Source organism: Ictalurus punctatus, chromosome 18, assembly GCF_001660625.3.
Source record: "Ictalurus punctatus breed USDA103 chromosome 18, Coco_2.0, whole genome shotgun sequence".
Lineage (NCBI taxonomy): Eukaryota > Metazoa > Chordata > Actinopteri > Siluriformes > Ictaluridae > Ictalurus > Ictalurus punctatus.
The window spans coordinates 390,725-410,429 of record NC_030433.2 but is presented as its reverse complement, the minus strand read 5'-3'; the positions used below and the strand labels follow the sequence as shown (position 1 = coordinate 410,429).

General features: G+C 40.6%; 3 protein-coding genes across 4 annotated transcripts in view; 1 reads left to right on the top strand and 2 right to left on the bottom strand.

Annotated features, from left to right (window-relative positions):
- Nucleotides 1–1,600: 1,600 nt before the first annotated feature.
- On the bottom strand, nt 1,601–8,407 carry dck (deoxycytidine kinase). The gene is made up of 7 exons (XM_017493046.3): nt 8,192–8,407; nt 7,380–7,495; nt 5,144–5,337; nt 4,342–4,489; nt 3,819–3,934; nt 3,065–3,164; nt 1,601–2,781 (listed from the first exon to the last, which is right to left on the bottom strand). The coding sequence occupies exons 1-7, from the start codon at nt 8,280–8,282 to the stop codon at nt 2,755–2,757; spliced, it is 792 nt and encodes a 263-aa protein (XP_017348535.1). The 5' UTR covers nt 8,283–8,407; the 3' UTR covers nt 1,601–2,754.
- Nucleotides 8,408–10,573: 2,166 nt separating this feature from the next.
- On the top strand, nt 10,574–15,151 carry cacfd1 (calcium channel flower domain containing 1). 2 transcript variants are annotated; one of them, XM_047161971.2, is made up of 5 exons: nt 10,574–11,236; nt 12,907–12,979; nt 13,091–13,216; nt 13,703–13,810; nt 14,006–14,146. In XM_047161971.2, exons 1-5 carry the CDS (start codon nt 11,125–11,127, stop codon nt 14,019–14,021), a joined length of 435 nt encoding a protein of 144 aa, XP_047017927.1. In that variant the 5' UTR covers nt 10,574–11,124; the 3' UTR covers nt 14,022–14,146. The 2 variants fall into 2 exon arrangements, with proteins under 2 accessions (XP_047017927.1, XP_017348536.1); XM_017493047.3 differs by having other exon boundaries at nt 10,575–11,236; nt 14,128–15,151.
- Nucleotides 15,152–16,261: 1,110 nt separating this feature from the next.
- Nucleotides 16,262–19,705, bottom strand: part of rexo4 (REX4 homolog, 3'-5' exonuclease) — a 4,516-nt gene continuing 1,072 nt past the window's right edge. Inside the window, exons 2-8 of the mRNA XM_017493045.3 lie at nt 18,914–19,197; nt 18,430–18,594; nt 17,731–17,924; nt 17,514–17,602; nt 17,335–17,409; nt 17,162–17,236; nt 16,262–17,031 (exon numbers count right to left, since the gene is read on the bottom strand). Of these exons, the coding sequence (XP_017348534.1) occupies nt 16,864–17,031; nt 17,162–17,236; nt 17,335–17,409; nt 17,514–17,602; nt 17,731–17,924; nt 18,430–18,594; nt 18,914–19,197 (1,050 nt within the window). The 3' untranslated portion in view covers nt 16,262–16,863. The remainder of the gene's footprint in view (nt 17,032–17,161; nt 17,237–17,334; nt 17,410–17,513; nt 17,603–17,730; nt 17,925–18,429; nt 18,595–18,913; nt 19,198–19,705) is intronic.

The window sequence follows — 19,705 nt, the reverse complement described above, 5'->3', positions numbered from 1 at the left end:
CAGGACTAAAGCAGGGAAACACAAATCAGTCAGAAGTCAAAAGAATAAGTCTTAACCTAACACTTTATCTCTATTAATGCTACACGTTTTTGCAGCGTTGCAGAGGCGCAGAGGCAACCCACTTTTGGTACCGATCATCAGGTTGTCCATTACTTCTTTAATTAATGTCAGCTCTTACAGTGCAAAAGTGATTATCTAAATAGATCATTTGGGTCAGTCTGTAGGCACACAAATGTGAGTGCTACAGTTACAAGATTGAATTACTTATTTTGGAAAAAAATAATTTTTGCATGCAAATGTAACTTTATTATGGTACAAGATGATGAATATTTTACACCATTTTGTAGAAATACAGAGGCGATTTTTGTCTGAAGATGGAAAGAATATGAACTACACTAACAAACTGCAGTAGTTTCTACACTAAAACTGCACTTATTACAGAGTTGTTTGCAATGCATTATGGGTCCAAAACAAAATTACAGTTGTTAACAGCGTATTTTCACAACAGCTGTAATTAAATGACACGCATGACGTGTGGCGACTGTAGTTCATGAATTCTTCAGTGATGTAATGTGATTTTGGTATCACGTGATTGCGGGTGATAAACACGTTGGAAATGATCGGGGGAGCACGGAGCCGCACGGAGCCGCACGGACACGCAGGAGGAGACCTGTTCAGTGTGTACACCAAATTTGAATTTAAATGAATAAAATAGAAACATAACCTCATATTAAATGCTTATTTTACTGAATGATGGTCGTGTGGAAGGTAGCGATGATATTCAAACAGAAACCATATCGACAGCAGATAACGAGCGGTTTTAAATGAGCCGTTATGCGTTTTGCATTCTAATGACTTGTATTTTAATCCAAAAGCGTGATATTTATCATCGTCCTGTGATCCTGTGTTAGTGTCTTTCAATTTTTGTCTTTATTAAAGTTATATTTATTAAAGAGTGTCTGTTTTTTCCCCTCACTGGTTGCAATGTAAATAGCATTATTTAACTGCTCAGAAGTGTTACACCTCTGTGGGCTGTTTGACTCGACACATATACACATCACACTATACATAAATCCATACATTTCCTTCTTGCAGAGCTCGCACCATTCTTTACTATAACCATAGCCGATCATTTTTATTTTCTAGCCAATCTGTCAAACTGGTAGCCAGACACAGTGGGGTGATGTTAGCAAGCGGATAATCATTTAATACACACAAAAGGCACCTGCCACCTGTCAGTATAATTTCCATCCAGTGCTGAGATCAGACTAAAGAGGCTAACATTACAGTCAGCTCTAAGTCCCAGAATTCATTGCTATAGTGGAAGTTATCCCGTCGTTCTGGCAGACATGCCTTTAACACGAAAAAAAATAATTAATAAGGCTTTACTGGTGAATTTTTGTTCATTGTCCACTTTTCATAATGATGGAATAAAATCAACTGTACCTTTAAGAGTGCAGCACATGTGTATACACAACTAATGATAAACTCGCACTCAAAGGCTTCCTGGTACAGCTCAAAACTTCATTCTTCAGCAGTTATGGAGACGATCGCAGACAAAAAGCACCAGTGCAACAATGACAAAATTCAATTCTCTTCCTTTTGATTTAAATAGTTTTATTTAAAAATTATGAACATGAAATGGCAGAACATGTATATTAAATATTCCACATTCCATCACACATGCCCACCCTCTCACACACGCTAGGGATGTCACGAGAACCGATACTCCGGTACCAACATTGTTAAAACGTGACGGTACTTGTTTTTCTGCAGTAGCATGGGTACTTATGGTAGCGAGGGTACCGAGGTGGCAATTATTCCGGACCTGAAGGGGGCAGCAAATACATGTAAGTGTTTTAGTCGGTCCACAAGTGGTGAAGAAGAAGAAAACTTACAAGCACACGGGGAAAACTACAGAAGTTGGCGATAAGTTTCGCTCCACCCCGACTCGTTGAGAGGAAAGTGGGTAAGCGTTAAATATGGAAATACTTCACATTCGAGGCGGAGGACAACAAACACATAATTGATGCTCTGAAGCCGGTGTGCAACTGACGCTATCGTTCATCTCAAACAAAGCGAGGAAACACCCGGAATTTGGTGAAGCGCCTGAAAGACGGTCCTGTATTATGTTTGTTTGAGGCGGCTGCATTGTGGCGTGAAACCAGCTGATGTTACGCTCCATGTAATGTTAGCGACAGACAGTTATTTGTTAACGACACTAACGCATTGCAGTGTTATAAACTACCTCCTAATGTTCCACCAGCATCGCCTTTCAGCCCGCGTCCTGTCAGAGACATGTAGCCTCATGTCACTCATAATTATTCACACGTTCATGCTCTTAATAAGTCTTTCTGTCCTGACACCAGATCAATGAATTTAAACTAATGCTTGCATTCAGAGTATAAGGGGTGGGTGTGTGTGTGTGTGTGTGTGTGTGTGTGTGTGTGTGTGTGTGTGTGCGCGCGTTTAGGAGTGCACCTCCACTGTAGCCTCCACTCATTGTCAGACAGAGTTTGATAACAAAAATATCCCCCTCTCACTCTCTCTTTTTGCCAGGGTCAGTCAGAGGAGGACGTCCTTCCTCCAGGAGAGTTTTTTATTTTATTTTTAAACCACACCGTGGTATCGACTTTGGTATCAAGCATCGTGTACTTTTGGTGTTATCGGTACCGACTACTAGATTTCTGGTATCGTGACAACACACACACACACATATACATACACACACACACACATACAAACACTTCCAGGTCATAGAGTGCTGAGAAAGTCTTTCACCTGGGAAAAGAAAAGGGAAAACATTGTAGTCTACAACATTTACATGTTCAGTACTCTTATCTAATGTGAAAGACAGAAAGAACACAGTTGTGTGTATACATAAAAATGTTTATGTGAATGAAATCGTTTTAAATACATTTAGCCACCTAAATACACTCTTCATCTGACAGAATGCCACATTCACTTTGTGTGTGTGTGTGTGTGTGTGTGTGTGTGTGTGTGTGTGTGTGTGTACATAAACATGAGTCTGAGAGAGAGGGAAAGACAGGAGAAAAGTTGCTACCTTTTCAATCATGTCAGCACATTTGAATTTATCGCCTTTAAAGTCATCGTTGACATCCAGGGTGAGAACGGGAACCTCACAAAGATAGTCAAAGTCCATACTGCACAACACACACACACACACACACACACACACACACACACACAGAATATACACATAAGTAAAATACATACACAAGTATAAACATTTGAATGGAACCTGCAGGGAACCTCCAGCCTTGTTCACCCATCCATGCAACAAAATCTCAGTGATTTTGACCCTGGCATGATTGTTCATGATAGACAGGCTGGTGTGAGTATTTCTAAAACTGCTGATCTCCTGGGATTTTGATGCACAACAGTCTGTAGAGTTTACTCAGAATGGTGCAATAAAGAGAAGCATCCAGTGAGCAGCGGCTCTGAGGGTGGAAATGCGCTGTTGATGAGAGAGGTCAACAGAGAATGGCCAGACTGGGTGACAGAAAGGCTACGGTGACTCAGATACCCACTCTGTAGTGGTGAGCGGAAAAGCATCTAAATACTCACAGCACATCAAACCTTGAGGTGAATAAGCTACAACAGCAGAAGACCATGTCAGGTTCCACTCCCGTCAGCCAAGAACAGAACACCTGAGGCTGCAGTGGACACAGGCTCACCAAAACAGGACAGTTCTCATGACCTTGAGATCCTTAGACTGTCGTCCATGAGTATACAGTGTGTGTGTGTGTGTGTGTGTGTGTGTGTGTGTGTGTGTGTGTGTGTGTGTGTGTGTGTACCTCAGGGTCCTGTGCTGTAGCCAGCACTCGTGCTTGTAATGGAGTTTCTCCAGATACTCCAGCGGAATCCCTTGCTCCTCCTCTCTGCCTCTCACATGCAACCTCTCCAAACACTTCTAAGCATCATACACAGACGCACACACACACGTTACCAGAATTACTCACTCACTAAATAAATAAATAAATAAATAAATAAATAAATAAGATTCTTTATTTTCTAACTAGTGCTGTCACTGGTCTTGTCTTTTTCAGACGTTTTAGTCATATTATCCTAAAGCCTTATTAAACACAAGCAAATTTATTTGCTATAAAAGAGCAATTTATTTGATATAAAAGCATATAAAACTGTAAAAAAAAAACATATATTTCACAAATAATTATTTGTATGGTCCATTTTGTTGCTTCTTGCAACTTTTTAAGGAAAATTGAGCTTAAAAACATTTCTCAACTTTTCACACATTTAAGGCATAAATATAAGGTTTATAGTTTATATATCAATCGTAATTTGAGTCAAGGTGTGTACCTCTGGTTTGGCCCGCAGGTAAATGATGCCATCCAGCTCGATGTGCTGGCCGAAATGTTTATGCAGCCAACCGTGCCAGTCCTGATAAATGGCCCACTCCGTCTCATTTAAACACTCACTCTCATACAGATTGGCTGCAAAGATGTACCTGCAGGACAGAAAGAGACTCAGACTTAAACACACTGATATCCAGTAGGATCCAGTACAGATCAGTGAGATTACTGAGGATGGTACCCCTTAAAAAATCCCCAGAAGACAGTCAAAAACACTGTGTGTATTCCATACATCTATCCATCAGTCAAATCCCATACTGAACACTACTGAAAATATGTGAACAATAAGCAGCAGAGTGATTCCAGAAGCAAAAAACAAAACAAAACTAGAATAAACGGGAAAATAAAGCAAAATGAATCAGAAGTAATATTTTTGAAAAGTTCATTTTGATTCGATTCTCATTATTTGGATTTGCAAAATCCTTTGTTGTAAATGTATAAATGTATCATTAATATTTTGCTTGTGGGTTTTATTATTGTATTTGAAACGTTTGCCATAAAAATCAACTCCATAAAACACTCACCACTGTCCGCCTGAACTGTGCATTTGTATGAAATACATAAGGCACTGACAGGATCGGAACCAACAAACAAGTTCTTCATTATAAAGTTCAATTTCAGGGCTAAAACTGTATGTTCATATCAGTTATACATCACTTATTTATATTAGTAATGTATTACTGAACAATATTTATCAACACACACACACACACACGCACACACGCACACACGCACACACGCACACACACCTGTCACTGTAGACAGATCTCTCGAAGAACTGCACTGGGTTCTCGGCGTGGTGCAGGTTGCCGCTGGCGGAGTTGATTTGGGCGCGCACACGGCTCATGCACGCATAACTCTGGAATGTGTACGCCCAGCGTTCCGGTTTCTCATACATCATCTGCAATACGTTCCCCCCACTCTTTTGGGATGTGGTCAGCTCCTGACACAAACAAACACACACACACACACACACATCATATAGGACCACTATTCTGAACATGCAGCATTTTAAAGTGGCCTGATTAATTATTTCTTTCTCCATTTTGTCCCCGGTTTTCAAAAAATTTTGCTATTCAACTCTTATTATTTAGGCAACAGGCATTTGTAAAGAACCAATGCTCTGGTAAAGTACTTTCCTAAAAACCCCATCACATACTTTTCTGCTTTTCCTCCTGTTATCAGAGTCGATGTTACGCATCTCTCATTTCAATAGGAACAAACTGAACCAACTTTAACCGAAAATGTTTTCTATATTAAATCATAAATTGTTCCCCCAGACGACTTTAAATTCTTGGCAAAAATGGACCTGCACCAGTTTTCTATTTATTTTAAACGCAGTCATGCCGTTTGTCATCTAAATTCTAAATGAAGCTCATTTTTGACTCCAAACATGTTCAGCAGATTTGGCTCCATTTAAGGTAAACGGAACATTTGGGTAAATTTGATTTCTAAACTCTTTCTGTGAGTCGTGATACGATGCCACTTCTTAAGCGGACACAGGACTGAGTTGCAGTAAAAATGTCTCTGGGTGCGGTAGAACTCTGGTGTACAGTTAGTTTTTGACTCTACCATCTGCTGACTCACAGGGGATGTGTGGGGTGTGTGGGGTGTACGGTGTATTATTGCATGTCACAGCTGTTGCTGGGAGGACGTTTGCAGAACATGAACAGCAGTTGCTCAGAGTAGCCTATTCCATTCAAGTCCATTCCACACAGTGATGTGCAGACTTCCGGCCAACGCTGTATACTGAAAGCCATCAGAACACGCACCAAATTCATCACAACCTGATTCATATACTTGCTGCAAAATCCTGGTGTGCAACAGTGTGCGTCTGTTTGGACACATTGTTTCCTTTAAATAATACAAGGATGAAACCACCCATGTTTCTTTATAAGTTACAGTTCATTCATCCATGTATGTGTTTAATAAAAAAGTTAAATCATTTAATATACTAACCCATGTCCAATCAGACACTGGGGTTGCACAAGCCAGTGCACTCTCAGTGCTGGTCCCAAGCCCGGAAAAAATGGGGACACAAGAAAACAATCCAGTACATGTTACAGGAGAAGCATGTGAAGAAAAGGATTTGCGCAGACAGAGACCTTATTTAGGTGTGCAATTGCGAACATCCTTTGTTTAATGCATGTCTGCTTCCTGTTAATATTTTTACCGGACATTGTGTCTGACCTTTTTTTATTTTATCAGACATTTTGAATTTTTAATGGTCGAAAACCAGTATTTAACGGCTAACGGAAACTCTGCTATCGGCCTTGGATATCGTTAGCCGCATGAGATTCTAGAAGCACTTTTACATGTCTGTAAGTTTGGGGACCGGGACCTTCCTCCCGACTTGCTGAATCACTACGCTCTTAGTGTTCTGGGACCTGCAGATTTACAAATTAAGCAATGAATGACTATAAACATGAGTGGATATCCTAACAGGGAGTCAATATTGAAGCCAAAATGTCTCGGAGGCCCTCTAGTGGCTGTCTGCAGTACAATATTTAGCTCCACCTATTCCCATGTTAGAGAATGGAGACCTTTACAACCAAATTAGGTGCGTTTCAAAACCATAATAGGCGCGCTTTAATAAAACAGACTGAATGTGTGTGTTTTTTTTTAAGAAACAGAATTATACGCCTGCTTCATTTTGAATTGCACACACCGTGAAAATCAGTTTCAGATTGCGCTTCAAGTTTCAAAATTCAGATGGTATAATACAAATTCAAAACAACAACTTAAAAAACTTTTTAAATGATAATAAAATCAGATTCTTGCCTTTACATTCAGATTTGTAATGCACAATGATTCTAACCCCACAGATTATTCAGCATGCCTGTGACAGGTTCACGCCTGAGTTCATCTTAAATACTTACTGGTGTGGTGTTGTTAGAACACCTGATTCAAAATAACCGTCAGCACGTGCACACAACCTAAATAATTTTTGGATGATTAATTCATTATTTTTAAAAACTTAATTACCTCAAATTCTCCATGTTGAGTTTGGACATTGCACCACCTAGCGATGGGCTCGGGTACTACCTCCCACTCTTTATCATGCTGCTCCAGCAGGCGGACAAACGTGGACTTCCCCGCCGCTAAAGACAAAAAATAATCAAAAGAACCTCAAACCAGCACGGTACCATGTTCTTAAAGGATTAACTCACACAACCCACTGAGGATTCGGAAGAACATTAAAGTACAAATTCTTCCTGGAAATAAAAAATGAAAAGAGTGCTTGTGTAAAAGTCTTGGACACATGCAAAGAAATGCTGTAGAGAAAACATGCCTTCAGAAATAATGAAATTAAATGTTTCTACATTTACTACAAAAGCAGTCAACAAAACAAGGTAAATATTTGGTGGAAATGAGCTGAGCATCTTGCAGAACCAGACTCAGTTCTTCTGGACACTTGGACCGTCTCACTTGTGTCTGGTTTTTGAGGGAAAACCCAGAAACCTTCATTATGTGGGGTTTTTTTATCTGAAAAGTGGACTCCTGTATAACACACTGCTTTCTTTACTGACACACAAACATTTATCATATGTGTAATATTTCATCTTGGTCTGGAAAACTACTGTTGAGAAATCTGAAAGGTCTTGGTTAAATAATGTTTAAGCTAAACATAATGATCTATTTTCTATTTGCCACACTCATTTATCTCCTATATTATACTTTCACAGAAATAACCCGTCACTAAACATCAACATTATACAGATATTATTAAATGATGTATTTACTGATATATATATATATATATATTTATACCAGGCTGCTCCTCCGGTTCTACTCACCGATGTTTCCCTCAACAGAAACCCGCTTTAATCTCTTCTCCAGACTGTCGTTCAGAGCACTGGAACAAGCTCTTTTTGGAGTACGAGACATTTTAATCGCTCTCTTTATGTGTATGTGTGTGTTATGTGTCTGTAATGTCAAAGTAAATAAACACCGGAAATGTGTGAGCGCGGTTGAATTTTGGCGCTTTATTGAAGAAAAGGAGCTGCAGTGCGCGGAAATAACAGACATCCAATGGCGGAAGAGCAAGGCTTCTATTGGTCTACAATATGGTTCTCATTGGTTGGCTAATTCAACCAGCGGGTAGTGAGCACTCTGATTGGTCAAACATCGTGGACGGTGCGTTGTGACAAAAGAAGCAGTTCGGGAGAAGATTCTTGACAATACACAGCATTTATTACTGTAAGACAAACATCAGTCACTGGTTTTTGTAAAATACCCATTCAAACAGCCACATATATACACACATATATACACACATATATACACACATATATACACACATATATACACACATATATACACATACACACACACACACACACACATACATATATACATACATACACACATATACACACACACACATACATACACACATATATACATACACACACACACATATACATACATATACACATACATATATACACACATATACATACATACACACGCACACACACACACACACACACACATACATACACACCATGGTCTGTCTGAATACTCGATGCTGATTGGCTGGAAGGTAGTTCTGGTCAGTTTAATCACCATTAATGCACTGCCTATAAACAACTGTAAACAGAGTAACATACAGCTTCATTATTAGTTGAAACACACAGAGATGCAGGTAATTCACACATATACAATCTCTCTCTCTCTCTCTCTCTCTCTCTCTCTCTCTCTCTCTCTCTCTCTCTCTAATAACTCTTTACTATAATTAATTCAAATAAATGTATTCTTAGCGCACTACTTTATATATCGGTATATAATATGTGAACCGGAGGTGCTCCACAGTCTTTGACAGATAGCTAATTCAAGGTTAGTGTGTGGAATAAACCCTGTTTTAAAGCTGCAGTACTGAACTTTGCCTTTCTATTGCAATCTCTGTTTGAAACATAAAATTGTAAGTTACTTGTGGAGTTGTATATATATTTTTACATGGGTTGTGCTTCGGTAATGCTCCTCTGCATGGGTTGTATATTAGCTCCAATACTTGAAAACAGAGGTGGAGGCAGATACGGTTTTCTTGGAGTAGAGGTGAATTACTAACTGGCAGAAAATAAGTGCACTGTACCACAATGACCATAGCAAAACAAAACAAAAACAAAAACACAGGAAACTTGATACCTAGCTGAATCAAGCGAACAGTTGTGCTAATGTTAGCTAGCTACCTATTGAGCCACTGAAATGAACCTGTTCAGCAGGAAAAAGCCATCTCTGCGCCAGTCTTCGATCCCTCAAGATCTCTGAGTTGTCACCACCTCTCAAAAGCCACGTCAATATTTATTCTCATTTTGGCACAAGCTCTGTCGTGTTCCCTTTTTGACTGCGGGTCCTCTGCAGTTCCAGGTGTCTTGGTTTTGACAGGAGATGATTGCTGTTTAGAACTATCCAGATTTAAAGCAGTCATCTAGATCAGTGGTTTTCAAAGTGGGGCCGCCAGGGGGCGCCCGGGGGGCCTCAACAAATTGGTGTGAAAAATAAATTCTCACTCTGACAACCACACACACACACACACACATACACACACACACACACACACACACACACACACACACACACACACACACACACAAAATCAATTCCTAATGTAATGTAATGTAAAGATGTAAGATGTAATTATTAATTTAAAAAAGGGGGATATATTCAGAAGTCTGTATTTTGAATGTGTTTTAAAGACATCTTGCATAAGGGGGGCCTCGGTCAAATGTTAATGCCATTTGGGGGGCCTTGCCCTGGAAAAGTTTGGGAACCCCTGATCTAGATGACAGGTTTAAATTCTAAGCATCTGAATTTAAAAGAACAAGCTACAAACACTCCACCATCCTCAGCACCCACACAAGCATTACAGTAGCCGGATTTCTTCTTTCTGTTTACGGACGTGACGTAACCACGCGCAAATGAATGACGTCAAACTGATCCGATGTCAAATTGACCCGACAGCTCACATTATAAATCGTTATTATAAGCTTGCTGTTGTGAATCGGGATACGGAAGGCAGACAGTTCGGAACACTGATGTTTTATGTACGTTCTTAGTAACTGATTTTAGTTACTTTTTAACCAAAAAGAGTTCCATACTGCAGCTTTAAATACCTGCGCAGTCACGAGGAATTTTGACGGCCTTGAATGTGCCACTCTCCAAAGTGACGCATTAGTTTGGCTCCGCCCACAAACCCCCGCAGGCGAGGGAACCTCCGGGACAAGTCACAGAGACAATAGGCTTCTAAACCTCATCTGTAAAATTAAATCTATTGTTGACACAGAGAGGAGAGTGACCTGGGGAAACTACCGGGGCGGTGGACGAGCTTGGAGAAAACCGGAACCGGCAGCACTCGGTGTGAGCTCGGTGTGGTTTGTTTGGGATCGGAACCGGTTAGATTGTTGTGTGTTCTGCTCAGGACCAGGATCAAGCCATAAGCCGCAGATATTTAAACACCCGCGTCTGTGATCATTCTCGGCGATCTGAGATCTGATCTACACGTCGGATAAAAATTTCTTCTTGTTCGTGGCTTGCGTCAGCTGAACACGGGTCAGTTGCTGTATCAGGACTGTTAATAACGACTGCAGCTTTAAAAGAAACAACAGATCGGAGAACGGAGCCGGGCTTGTCGTCGTGGCTGAATAATAAAGTGCTGACGTCAGCAGCGGGTTGTGTTCCCGGTGGATCTGTAACAGATCCCGACTGAATCATTGATACACGGGGTAACATGAGCTCGGAGGAAGCGACAGCGCCGAACAAAAACACCGCCGCCGACGGGGACGGCATGTCCTGGTGGTACCGGTGGGTGTGCAAGACTGCTGCTGTGCTGGGCGGAGTCTGTAAGTCTCTCTCTCTCTCTCTCTCTCTCACACACACACACACACACACACTACACCTGTACTCACCTGGACGAACAGCTACTCCCAAAGCCGATAAATGCTGCTTAACGTTAAACCTTAAACATTTACAAATGTACACGATTTCCCAACCTCTGACAGAATCAGTTATCCATAACATCTGTGGTACAGACAGCGTTACCAACTCCTTTCAAGGGGAAAGCAGATAATGTCTGAAGTCACCAGAAGACCTCATACACTAATGTACACATCCTCGAAATTATCATGACTGTTTGCATATCTAAACGTATTCCATGAAAACAGAATTTTTTAAAATGTGATGTAAAAGTAGAGAAGGAGTACTTTACACTGTTCACTGTGTATGGTTGGCCATGCTGGTTTGGGAAGGAACTGGTGTACTGCAATTAGGCAAAGTTTCAACTTGTAATTCCCCACCTACAACTGGTTTAAATAAATAAATAAATAAATGAATAAACAGTAAAAATGCCCAATCAACCTGAAATCTCAGCTGTTCAACTTGGGGTAGTGTAGTCTTCTCCACCAGTTCCTTCCCTGCACTTATCCTGCAACATTGCTTCATAAGGAATTTCACTTGCATTAGATGCATCAGATGAAAACAAAATCTCCCTGTGTGTCTGGAAGAATCCAGTTCAGGACATTACAGCAGGGTCCAAAATGTTTGATAAAAGTAGCATAAAAGTAGCTTACTCACACACTCCCATTATACACATACACACACTCCCATTATACACATACACACACAAACACACACACACACAGACACCCCATACAAAATTGAGGCGGGCTGTGGACATTTTAACAGCATTCTTTTATTCAGCAAAGACACAGAGGGGTATTGTGTACAGGAGTGTGTGTGTGTGTGTGTGTGTGTGTGTTTGGCATTGGCCTGCATAAATAGCTCTCAGTTCACTTCAGCCTAATGCTGATTGCTTATAGTGTTTTAGTAAAAATATATCAGTCTAAACAGGATTTCTCCGAGTTTTTGTGTGATTTTTGCAGCCAAACGCTTGATTTTCTTTTGTCTTTTTTCATAATTTGTCTGCAATCTGCGGAGCAGTTTTTTTTTTTTGCAGAAAGCTACTGGAATTGCGATTGTTTGAAACTGTTTGCACAGTCTTTCGCAGTGACGTTCGTTGGTAAATGAGACGTTTTAGCTGTACTCATGTTTGACACGTGTGAATCAAAGAAGACGTTGGCTGAATGCGCGTTCTGATGACGTCACATGGCGTGTCTTGGTCCAAATCTGTAGGAAATCTGTGGTAATTTTTGAAAAATTGCAATCTCTCGCAAAGTGTTTTTGATGTTGTTCATTTCTAAAAATTGCAAAATCACAAAATCCTAGAGGGACCGATATAAGATCAGTGTGTGGAGCGGGGTTTTTTTCTGACTCGGATAGTGGGATTACTGGTAAAAGAAAAGGAATTACTGGTAGAACTATTACATTTTTATTTAATGTATTGTGCATTTAATGCTCATTGAATGACTCTCTCTCTCTCTCTCTCTCTCCCATTCTCTCTCTCTCTCTCTCTCATTCTCTCTCTCCCTCTCTCTCTCATTCTCTCCCTCCCTCTCCCTCCCTCTCCCTCTCCCTCTCCCTCTCTCTCTCTCTCTCTCTCTCTCTCTCTCTCTAGCCTGTGCTGTGATGGGTGTTTGGAACTGTGTGACTGTGAACCCCTTAAATATCGCCGCAGGAGTCTGGATGGTGTGAGTGACACACACACACACTTACTTTATTCTGTGTGTATGTGGCATTTAGCAGGTTAAGAGACATGCTCTCAGTGTATGTTTATGGACACACTGCTTGTGTATTTGCAGGTTGACGGCGTGTGTGTTGTTCATCTGTGAAGTCCCATTCTGCTGTCAGTTTGTGGAGTTTGCGAATGTCGTAGCAGACCGAGCGGACAGGATGCGACCCTGGCAAAAAGCAGTGCTTTACTGTGGGTCAGTGTGGGTCAGAGGAAGGGATGAAGTAGGGACAGAAGAAAGAGAGAGTTTATTATGGTCGTGCTATACAGGCCTTGATTAGCTGGGTTGCTTACTGCATTTGTGGTGGATACGATCCCACAAAAACTTAAACTTATGACCCATAAGTCACTGTTTATAAATGCTATCCTACAAAGACATAATCACAGTGGATAAAACAAAACATTTGGAAAGAGCTGCCATTTTTAATTCAGTCCAAAAGGTGTCTCCCATTTGGGTGGGATGAAAACCTGTAGCCATGTCTGTCCTTTAAGATTGAGGACACCTGCTTTAGTCACTTGCATAGATCTGGATTGTGGAAAATACGTCTAATCTATAGATGAGTCAAATACTGTCCCAGTGATGTCACTTTGACAGTAAGACATTTCAAAGTGTCATTAATTTTGGAAAGAGTTTGGAAGAAAATGAGATGAAGGATTAATTATACCTCTGGTTGTCTATCAGGATGGCACTGTTCCCGGTGTTCCTCAGTCTGAGCATCACCACTCTGTTTGGGAACGCTGTTGCCTTTGCTACCGGAGTGCTTTATGGACTCGCTTCCCTCGGAAAGAAGTAAGAATTTCCTTTATATACCAGAATGTGTACATTACCAATACAATAGTCCTGCACTAAATTCTGCTGTGGATGTGCAATGTGTATGTGTAAATATTCACATATTTCCTGCCTGTTTTTGTCTCCTGACCGACTTAAAACATCTGATGCTTTTTCACAAATTTTTCACAATTCATCATAATTTCTCATCAAAAGATATTATTTCGACTGACTCCGGACTTATACCTCTCTAATACACTGACTCACTCACATACTCACCCCCAATATGTATGTCTCTGTCTTTTTCTGTGTCCCTGTCTCCCTTTTCTTGTGTTCAGGGGGGATGCAGTTAGCTACGCTCGGCTGCAGCACCAGAAACAAGGCGACGAAGAAAAACTTACAGGCACGACAGACGGCTCGACTCTGTGACTCCTCTCCCTTCTTCCGTTACCTCTCGTTCTTCTACCTCTTCCATCTGTCTCTCCATCTCTGTGTCTGTGAGATTCTTCAACAACTCGTGTTGTGGTTTTATTTATCCTAGATTTATTACTTTTTATCACAACAGGCCGTGTTTATGTACGGTACTGTGCAAAAGTCTTCGGCACGTGCAAAGAAAGATACCTTCAATAATAATAAAAAAGTACTTTAAAGTGCAGTAATAAACCGAAACAAATGAAACAAAATCACAATTTAGTTTGATGACCCTTTACTTTAAAAAAAAAAAAGTCTCAGGTACACTTTCTACAGTTTTCTAGGGAAATGAGCCGTACGTTTTCTTCTTCATCTTGTGGAACCAGTCACGGTTCTTCTGGAGACTTCGACTGTCGCGTTTTCTCCTTATTTTTGCAGCAGAACCCAGCAGCCTTCATTGTGTTTTGTTTTTTTTTGTCTGAAAAGTGTTCTCTTACGTAATACGCTGCTTTCTTTAATGACACTCGAACGTTTTTCTGTAACGTTTCATTTTGTGCTGTAAAACTAATGTTTGGAAATCGGACGTGCTTTTGTATCGATAATAATGTAAAAGTCATCAAATAAAAATCCATCAAGTTTGTACTTAAAAAAACAAAACAAAAAAACAAACAAAGAGGGTGCCCAAGACGTTTGCACAGTACTTTATATATATTTTGGTGTTTGAATTCGTTTTCTGCTCTGCTCATGATTGGCTGTTGTGCAGTGAAGTTTCATTTATTTGAAATTCTTGATTCAGACACTGAACTAACCTCACGCAGAGATCCAGAATGCATGTTACTGACTAATGGGAGTTGTGCTGAGTGGGAATTTATTCACCTGAATTCTGAAAACTGTGACTAGAACAGCAATTTCTCCAGAATGTTGTTAATAAATAATCTGGGATTGTGGGAATATCTGAATTTACTTTGTCTGCCAATGAAAGCTTGTGGTAGATTAAGGATGCCATCAAGATCCACCTGGCTGCATGTTTAATATGGAAGATGGAAGTGTATTCTGTGTTTGCAGGGGTGTGTGTGTGTGTGTGTGTGTGTGTGTGTGTGTGTGTGTGTCACCAACCAGACAGAAGGCAGTGATCATGTGGATCTTCTGAACGGGAATGTTGCTCATTGTGGTGTTTAAATGGAACTGGTGAAACTGTGATTTTGACATTGGGTAGATAAAGGCACAACACATTCAAGTGGTTAGTCATCAGGGCTGCAACTAACCATTATATAATCGATAACTTCATAGATTTTTTAAATTTCATAATCGATTAATCAGCTGATTATTTTTTTTGATGAATCAATTAATTGGATTTTTTTTAGCCCAAATGTTCAATACCATTTTTTCATTTATTTAAAATAAAATCCATAAACTTGAGTGTTAAAAATATCAACTTCAGACTAGAACTTTACAAGTATGTATGTATGCATTATTTTTTGCTAGGCATTTGAGAAATATGGATGCAGGGTATGAAGATTATTAGTTAGATCACATATTCCTAACCCTGGTGTACAGCTGTTAACTCTTTTATACGAACAGTGTAGAACAAGGCAGAATGACGAAACCACCACGAAATGTCATCAGTTCATGTTTCAGCAGAATAAGCTAAATGCTACATTAGGTTGGAATGTTAAACTAATTAATGTTAGCCCTTTTTAGGAACGAAACACTGACTGAAGGTAAAGTTCAACCTTTCTTACCTGACTGCTGGAAGTCTCAGTGAAGAAACAGGACACAACATGCATGTAAGATGTAACAGTGTAAACTGGTATAAGAGAAAATCTAACACAGAGACATCCCAATTGAAGAAAAAAAAAAATGACACAGGTGCTGATCTAATATTAATATCACTGCTCTCGATTAAGGCCACGGTTACATCAGCAGGAGTGCAGCTGAAGATTAGCAGTGGAGCTGCGTCCACATTCACAGCAGCACGGATTAACCCTACGACTGTACGAGTAATACACCGTAGATAGATTTCCCCCCCGACAGGTTTGTTCTTTATGAAATCACTACTACTTCAATTCAATTGCATTTTTATTCGTATAGGGATTTTAACAACGGACATTGTCACAAAGCAGCTTTACAGAAATAAATAAATTCAGGATATAAATTTTAAATGTATTACACTTATCCTCCACATCTAAAATTTCAGTAGAAATCTGAAAAGAATGTTTTCTGTGACCTCTCCACCTATACTAATATAAAATCACTCGTATATGCAGCTCTCTTTTAGATGTCTTTTAATAGTGTGCATTCAAAATGACTCTGAAGAATAAAACAAACTGTTAGACACCGTGTCTGAAATACAAATACATGTGTACACACACATATACGTGGAACATTTCCAAAGTGCTGCACTGGAGGAATGCAGCGAGTGTGATTGATGCATTATTCACTGGCAGTCACCTATGAAGTAAAGAGCTGATGGGTGTCAATGAATTATTATAAACTGACCCCAAAATCAGAGACGCCACGCCAGACGTTGCTAACGATAAGACTGAGAACTACTGAAGGAGTGGTTTACTGCTAGATGTAATGTGATGGAAACACTCGTCACTTGGAACTCTTGTGTCATTACTGTGTGGGTGTGTGTTTCAGTTTCAGCTCCAGTTCATTCTTCACCTCCCGTCTGCGTTGTGCATTGGAGCGTTTCTCGAGTCAGCTTTAGCTCTGGGTTTGCGAGGGATTTTCTGGCTGGTGGTCTGAACCCTGCTGGCTTTAAGATCCGCCTCCCACTTCTTTTTCACCAGTGTGTACAAACGCATGGTGGCCTGAGCATCCTGGACCTAGAATATATACATGCACACACACACACACAGTGAAGACATTTGGGTTTGGGTAGTGCCACAGAAACACGTGCACCCCTGTAACACAGACAGTAGGTATGTAATTTAATAGAACTGAAGAGGAACATACAGACGAGTGCTCTCCCTGCTGTACTTTCACATTCAGAATCTCCCGACACAAAACCTTCAGCGCCGGACGTCCACTCTGTGCATGCAGGATAGTGAGAGACATTTTCAGCATTGACATTTACATCTATAAGATGCTCAATGAAGATGCTATTTGAAGAATGTTTAGAAATCTACCTTTACTATCTTCTTAAACGGTTTGTACTTCTGAGTGTCTCTCGTATTTCTTTTTGGGTGATCCAGTAACAAAATCTATACAAGAGAAAAGAATAAGCAGATCTTACAATGGCTTACACTTATATACTATATATATATACACACTACACATTCAGCCTGAACTCAACGGTGTACCGCACCTTCAGGTCATTATGGATGGCGTGTCCCACTAATATTCGGCCGTCCAGAATCTTAGCCACTTCCTGTTGTACTATTTTGAAGTTCTCCCCTGTGAAACATACACTAGGATCTGAATACCAATTATAAACACAATATATCTGGCCATCTGGGTGATGATAAAATTAAGGCCATCGCTTAGTACTTTTTGATGCTAAAAAGGTCATTTCTTTTGCTCACCGTGTTCAATGTCAGCCGGCCGAATGCCGCTCACAGCCGTCCTGTAGTCGGTGACTTTCTCTGTTGGTTTAACATATTTGTCATAAACACACTTGCCAAAGTAGTTGACGATGGAGACGCGGGCCAACATGTTCTCCTCTCCTCCAGGCCCCACCCCTACCATCTCACAATCCATAGCAACAGCACGTGTCAATCTGTCAATCATGTTAAGCAGCAAGGAAGAAAAAAAGAAACATAACTAGAAGATATTTAACTAGAGAAACATGGCTATAAATACCAGAACACAAGGTATTGTCCAATAATGCTCTGGTGTTCTGAAATTTCCCATCAAATTTACCACAAAACACAAAATGCTCGTTATTGTCCTATTATCAGCACCTGTTCTTGTGTACAAAAATGTTTTAAAGCAGAACAATACGATCAAAAAAAGTCATCACAAATAGTCACAGGCTACATCCAAATACCCACAAACACCACATCTTTTGCCACCATGGATATCCCAGTAGGCTGCGGTGTGGGACGCGGCTCCTAGCACGCTGTTGTAGCTGCATTATGTAAATAGTTAAGACTGCTTGTGTACCACAGACGCTGTAGTCTATTAGCTTGTCTTGTAGCAACAACACATAGCAGAAGACAAGCTAATGGAACTCCTCTCCCGAGTTCTATGTTCTCGCCCGGAAAAACAGGTTTCTTACGTACCCATCGCAAGTGCTCCCCTTGACCAGCAACTGTTCCGTGCTGCTCTCTGTAATTTTGGCATCTGTTTTAGTCACACCAGTCCTCTTCCTCACAATGTCAGCCGGCTCCGAGCCCACAGCAGCCTCAATATCATCAGGATCGATGTCGTCAAACCAGATATCTGCCCTTAAGAGAAAAACAGTATATGAGCAGTTTTCCATCAGATGTGCAGCATAGCTTGGCTCAGCAAATTACCCAGAATCCTCCACGCAAAGCCAGCAGTGCTGTACTGAAGTACCAATGTTGAGTTTCAATGTTAAAAAAGAAGAAACACAGAACAACTGAGTAAACGGCAAACATTAATTCATCACGGCTTAAATCATTTAACCACATAACAGGTCAAAAACAGATGGACAACTAGTTCCGGATAATACTAGCATCAGAGAGGCGCTCTCAATCCGCCCTCTAGAGCTCTTCTATTTCGACTTAATGCATGTATACATACTCCGTTACTTTCTTTTCCACCTCTTCAACTTTCTTCCTTTTGTCTGTCGGTTTCTTTTGTCCTCCCTCAGAACAATTCATTTTCCTCTTCTCAGTTTTGTGCCGTTTAGGATTACTGCCGTTTTGTTCCGTTCCAGCCGCTTTGGATCCTTGCCGTTTGTTTAAGTCTTTATGTGTGGTTTTATCTGCGTCTTCGTTGCTGCTCTGAGCAGCTTTGTGGGATTCTTTCACTGGTAATGACTGAAGCTTCTGTGAATTCTTTGAAGCTTCCTTTGAGTTGAGAACCTGCAACAAACACCATTAAATTACTCAACACATACTACTACTCCCAACCACTGACAACTACTCCCTACTCCCAACCACTGACAACTACTCCCTACTCCCAACCACTGACAACTACTCCCAACCACAACTACTCCCAACCACTGACAACTACTCCCAACCACAACTACTCCCAACCACTGACAACTATTGACAACTACTCCCAACCACTCCCAACCACTGACAACTACTCCCAACTACTGACAACTACTCCCAACCACTCCCAACTACTGACAACTACTCCCAACTACTCCCAACCACTGACAACTACTCCCTACTCCCAACCACTGACAACTACTCCCAACCACTGACAACTACTCCCAACTACTGACAACTACTCCCAACCACTCCCAACTACTGACAACTACTCCCAACCACTCCCAACTACTCCCAACCACTGACAACTACTCCCTACTCCCAACTACTGACAACTACTCCCAACCACTCCCAACTACTGACAACTATTGACAAC

Bases quoted from the DNA above. Each gene is read 5' to 3' on its own strand.
- cacfd1 (XM_017493047.3), top strand. From the start codon at position 11,125: ATGAGCTCGGAGGAAGCGACAGCGCCGAACAAAAACACCGCCGCCGAC. The intron at 12,980-13,090 runs GTGAGTGACACA...GTGTATTTGCAG, and splicing joins GCCGCAGGAGTCTGGATGGT to GTTGACGGCGTGTGTGTTGT. The intron at 13,217-13,702 runs GTCAGTGTGGGT...GTTGTCTATCAG, and splicing joins AAAGCAGTGCTTTACTGTGG to GATGGCACTGTTCCCGGTGT.
- dck (XM_017493046.3), bottom strand. From the start codon at position 8,282: ATGTCTCGTACTCCAAAAAGAGCTTGTTCCAGTGCTCTGAACGACAGT. The intron at 5,338-7,379 runs GTAATTAAGTTT...TGTTTGTGTCAG, and splicing joins CTCAACATGGAGAATTTGAG to GAGCTGACCACATCCCAAAA. The intron at 4,490-5,143 runs GTGTGTGTGCGT...TCTGTCCTGCAG, and splicing joins AGATCTGTCTACAGTGACAG to GTACATCTTTGCAGCCAATC.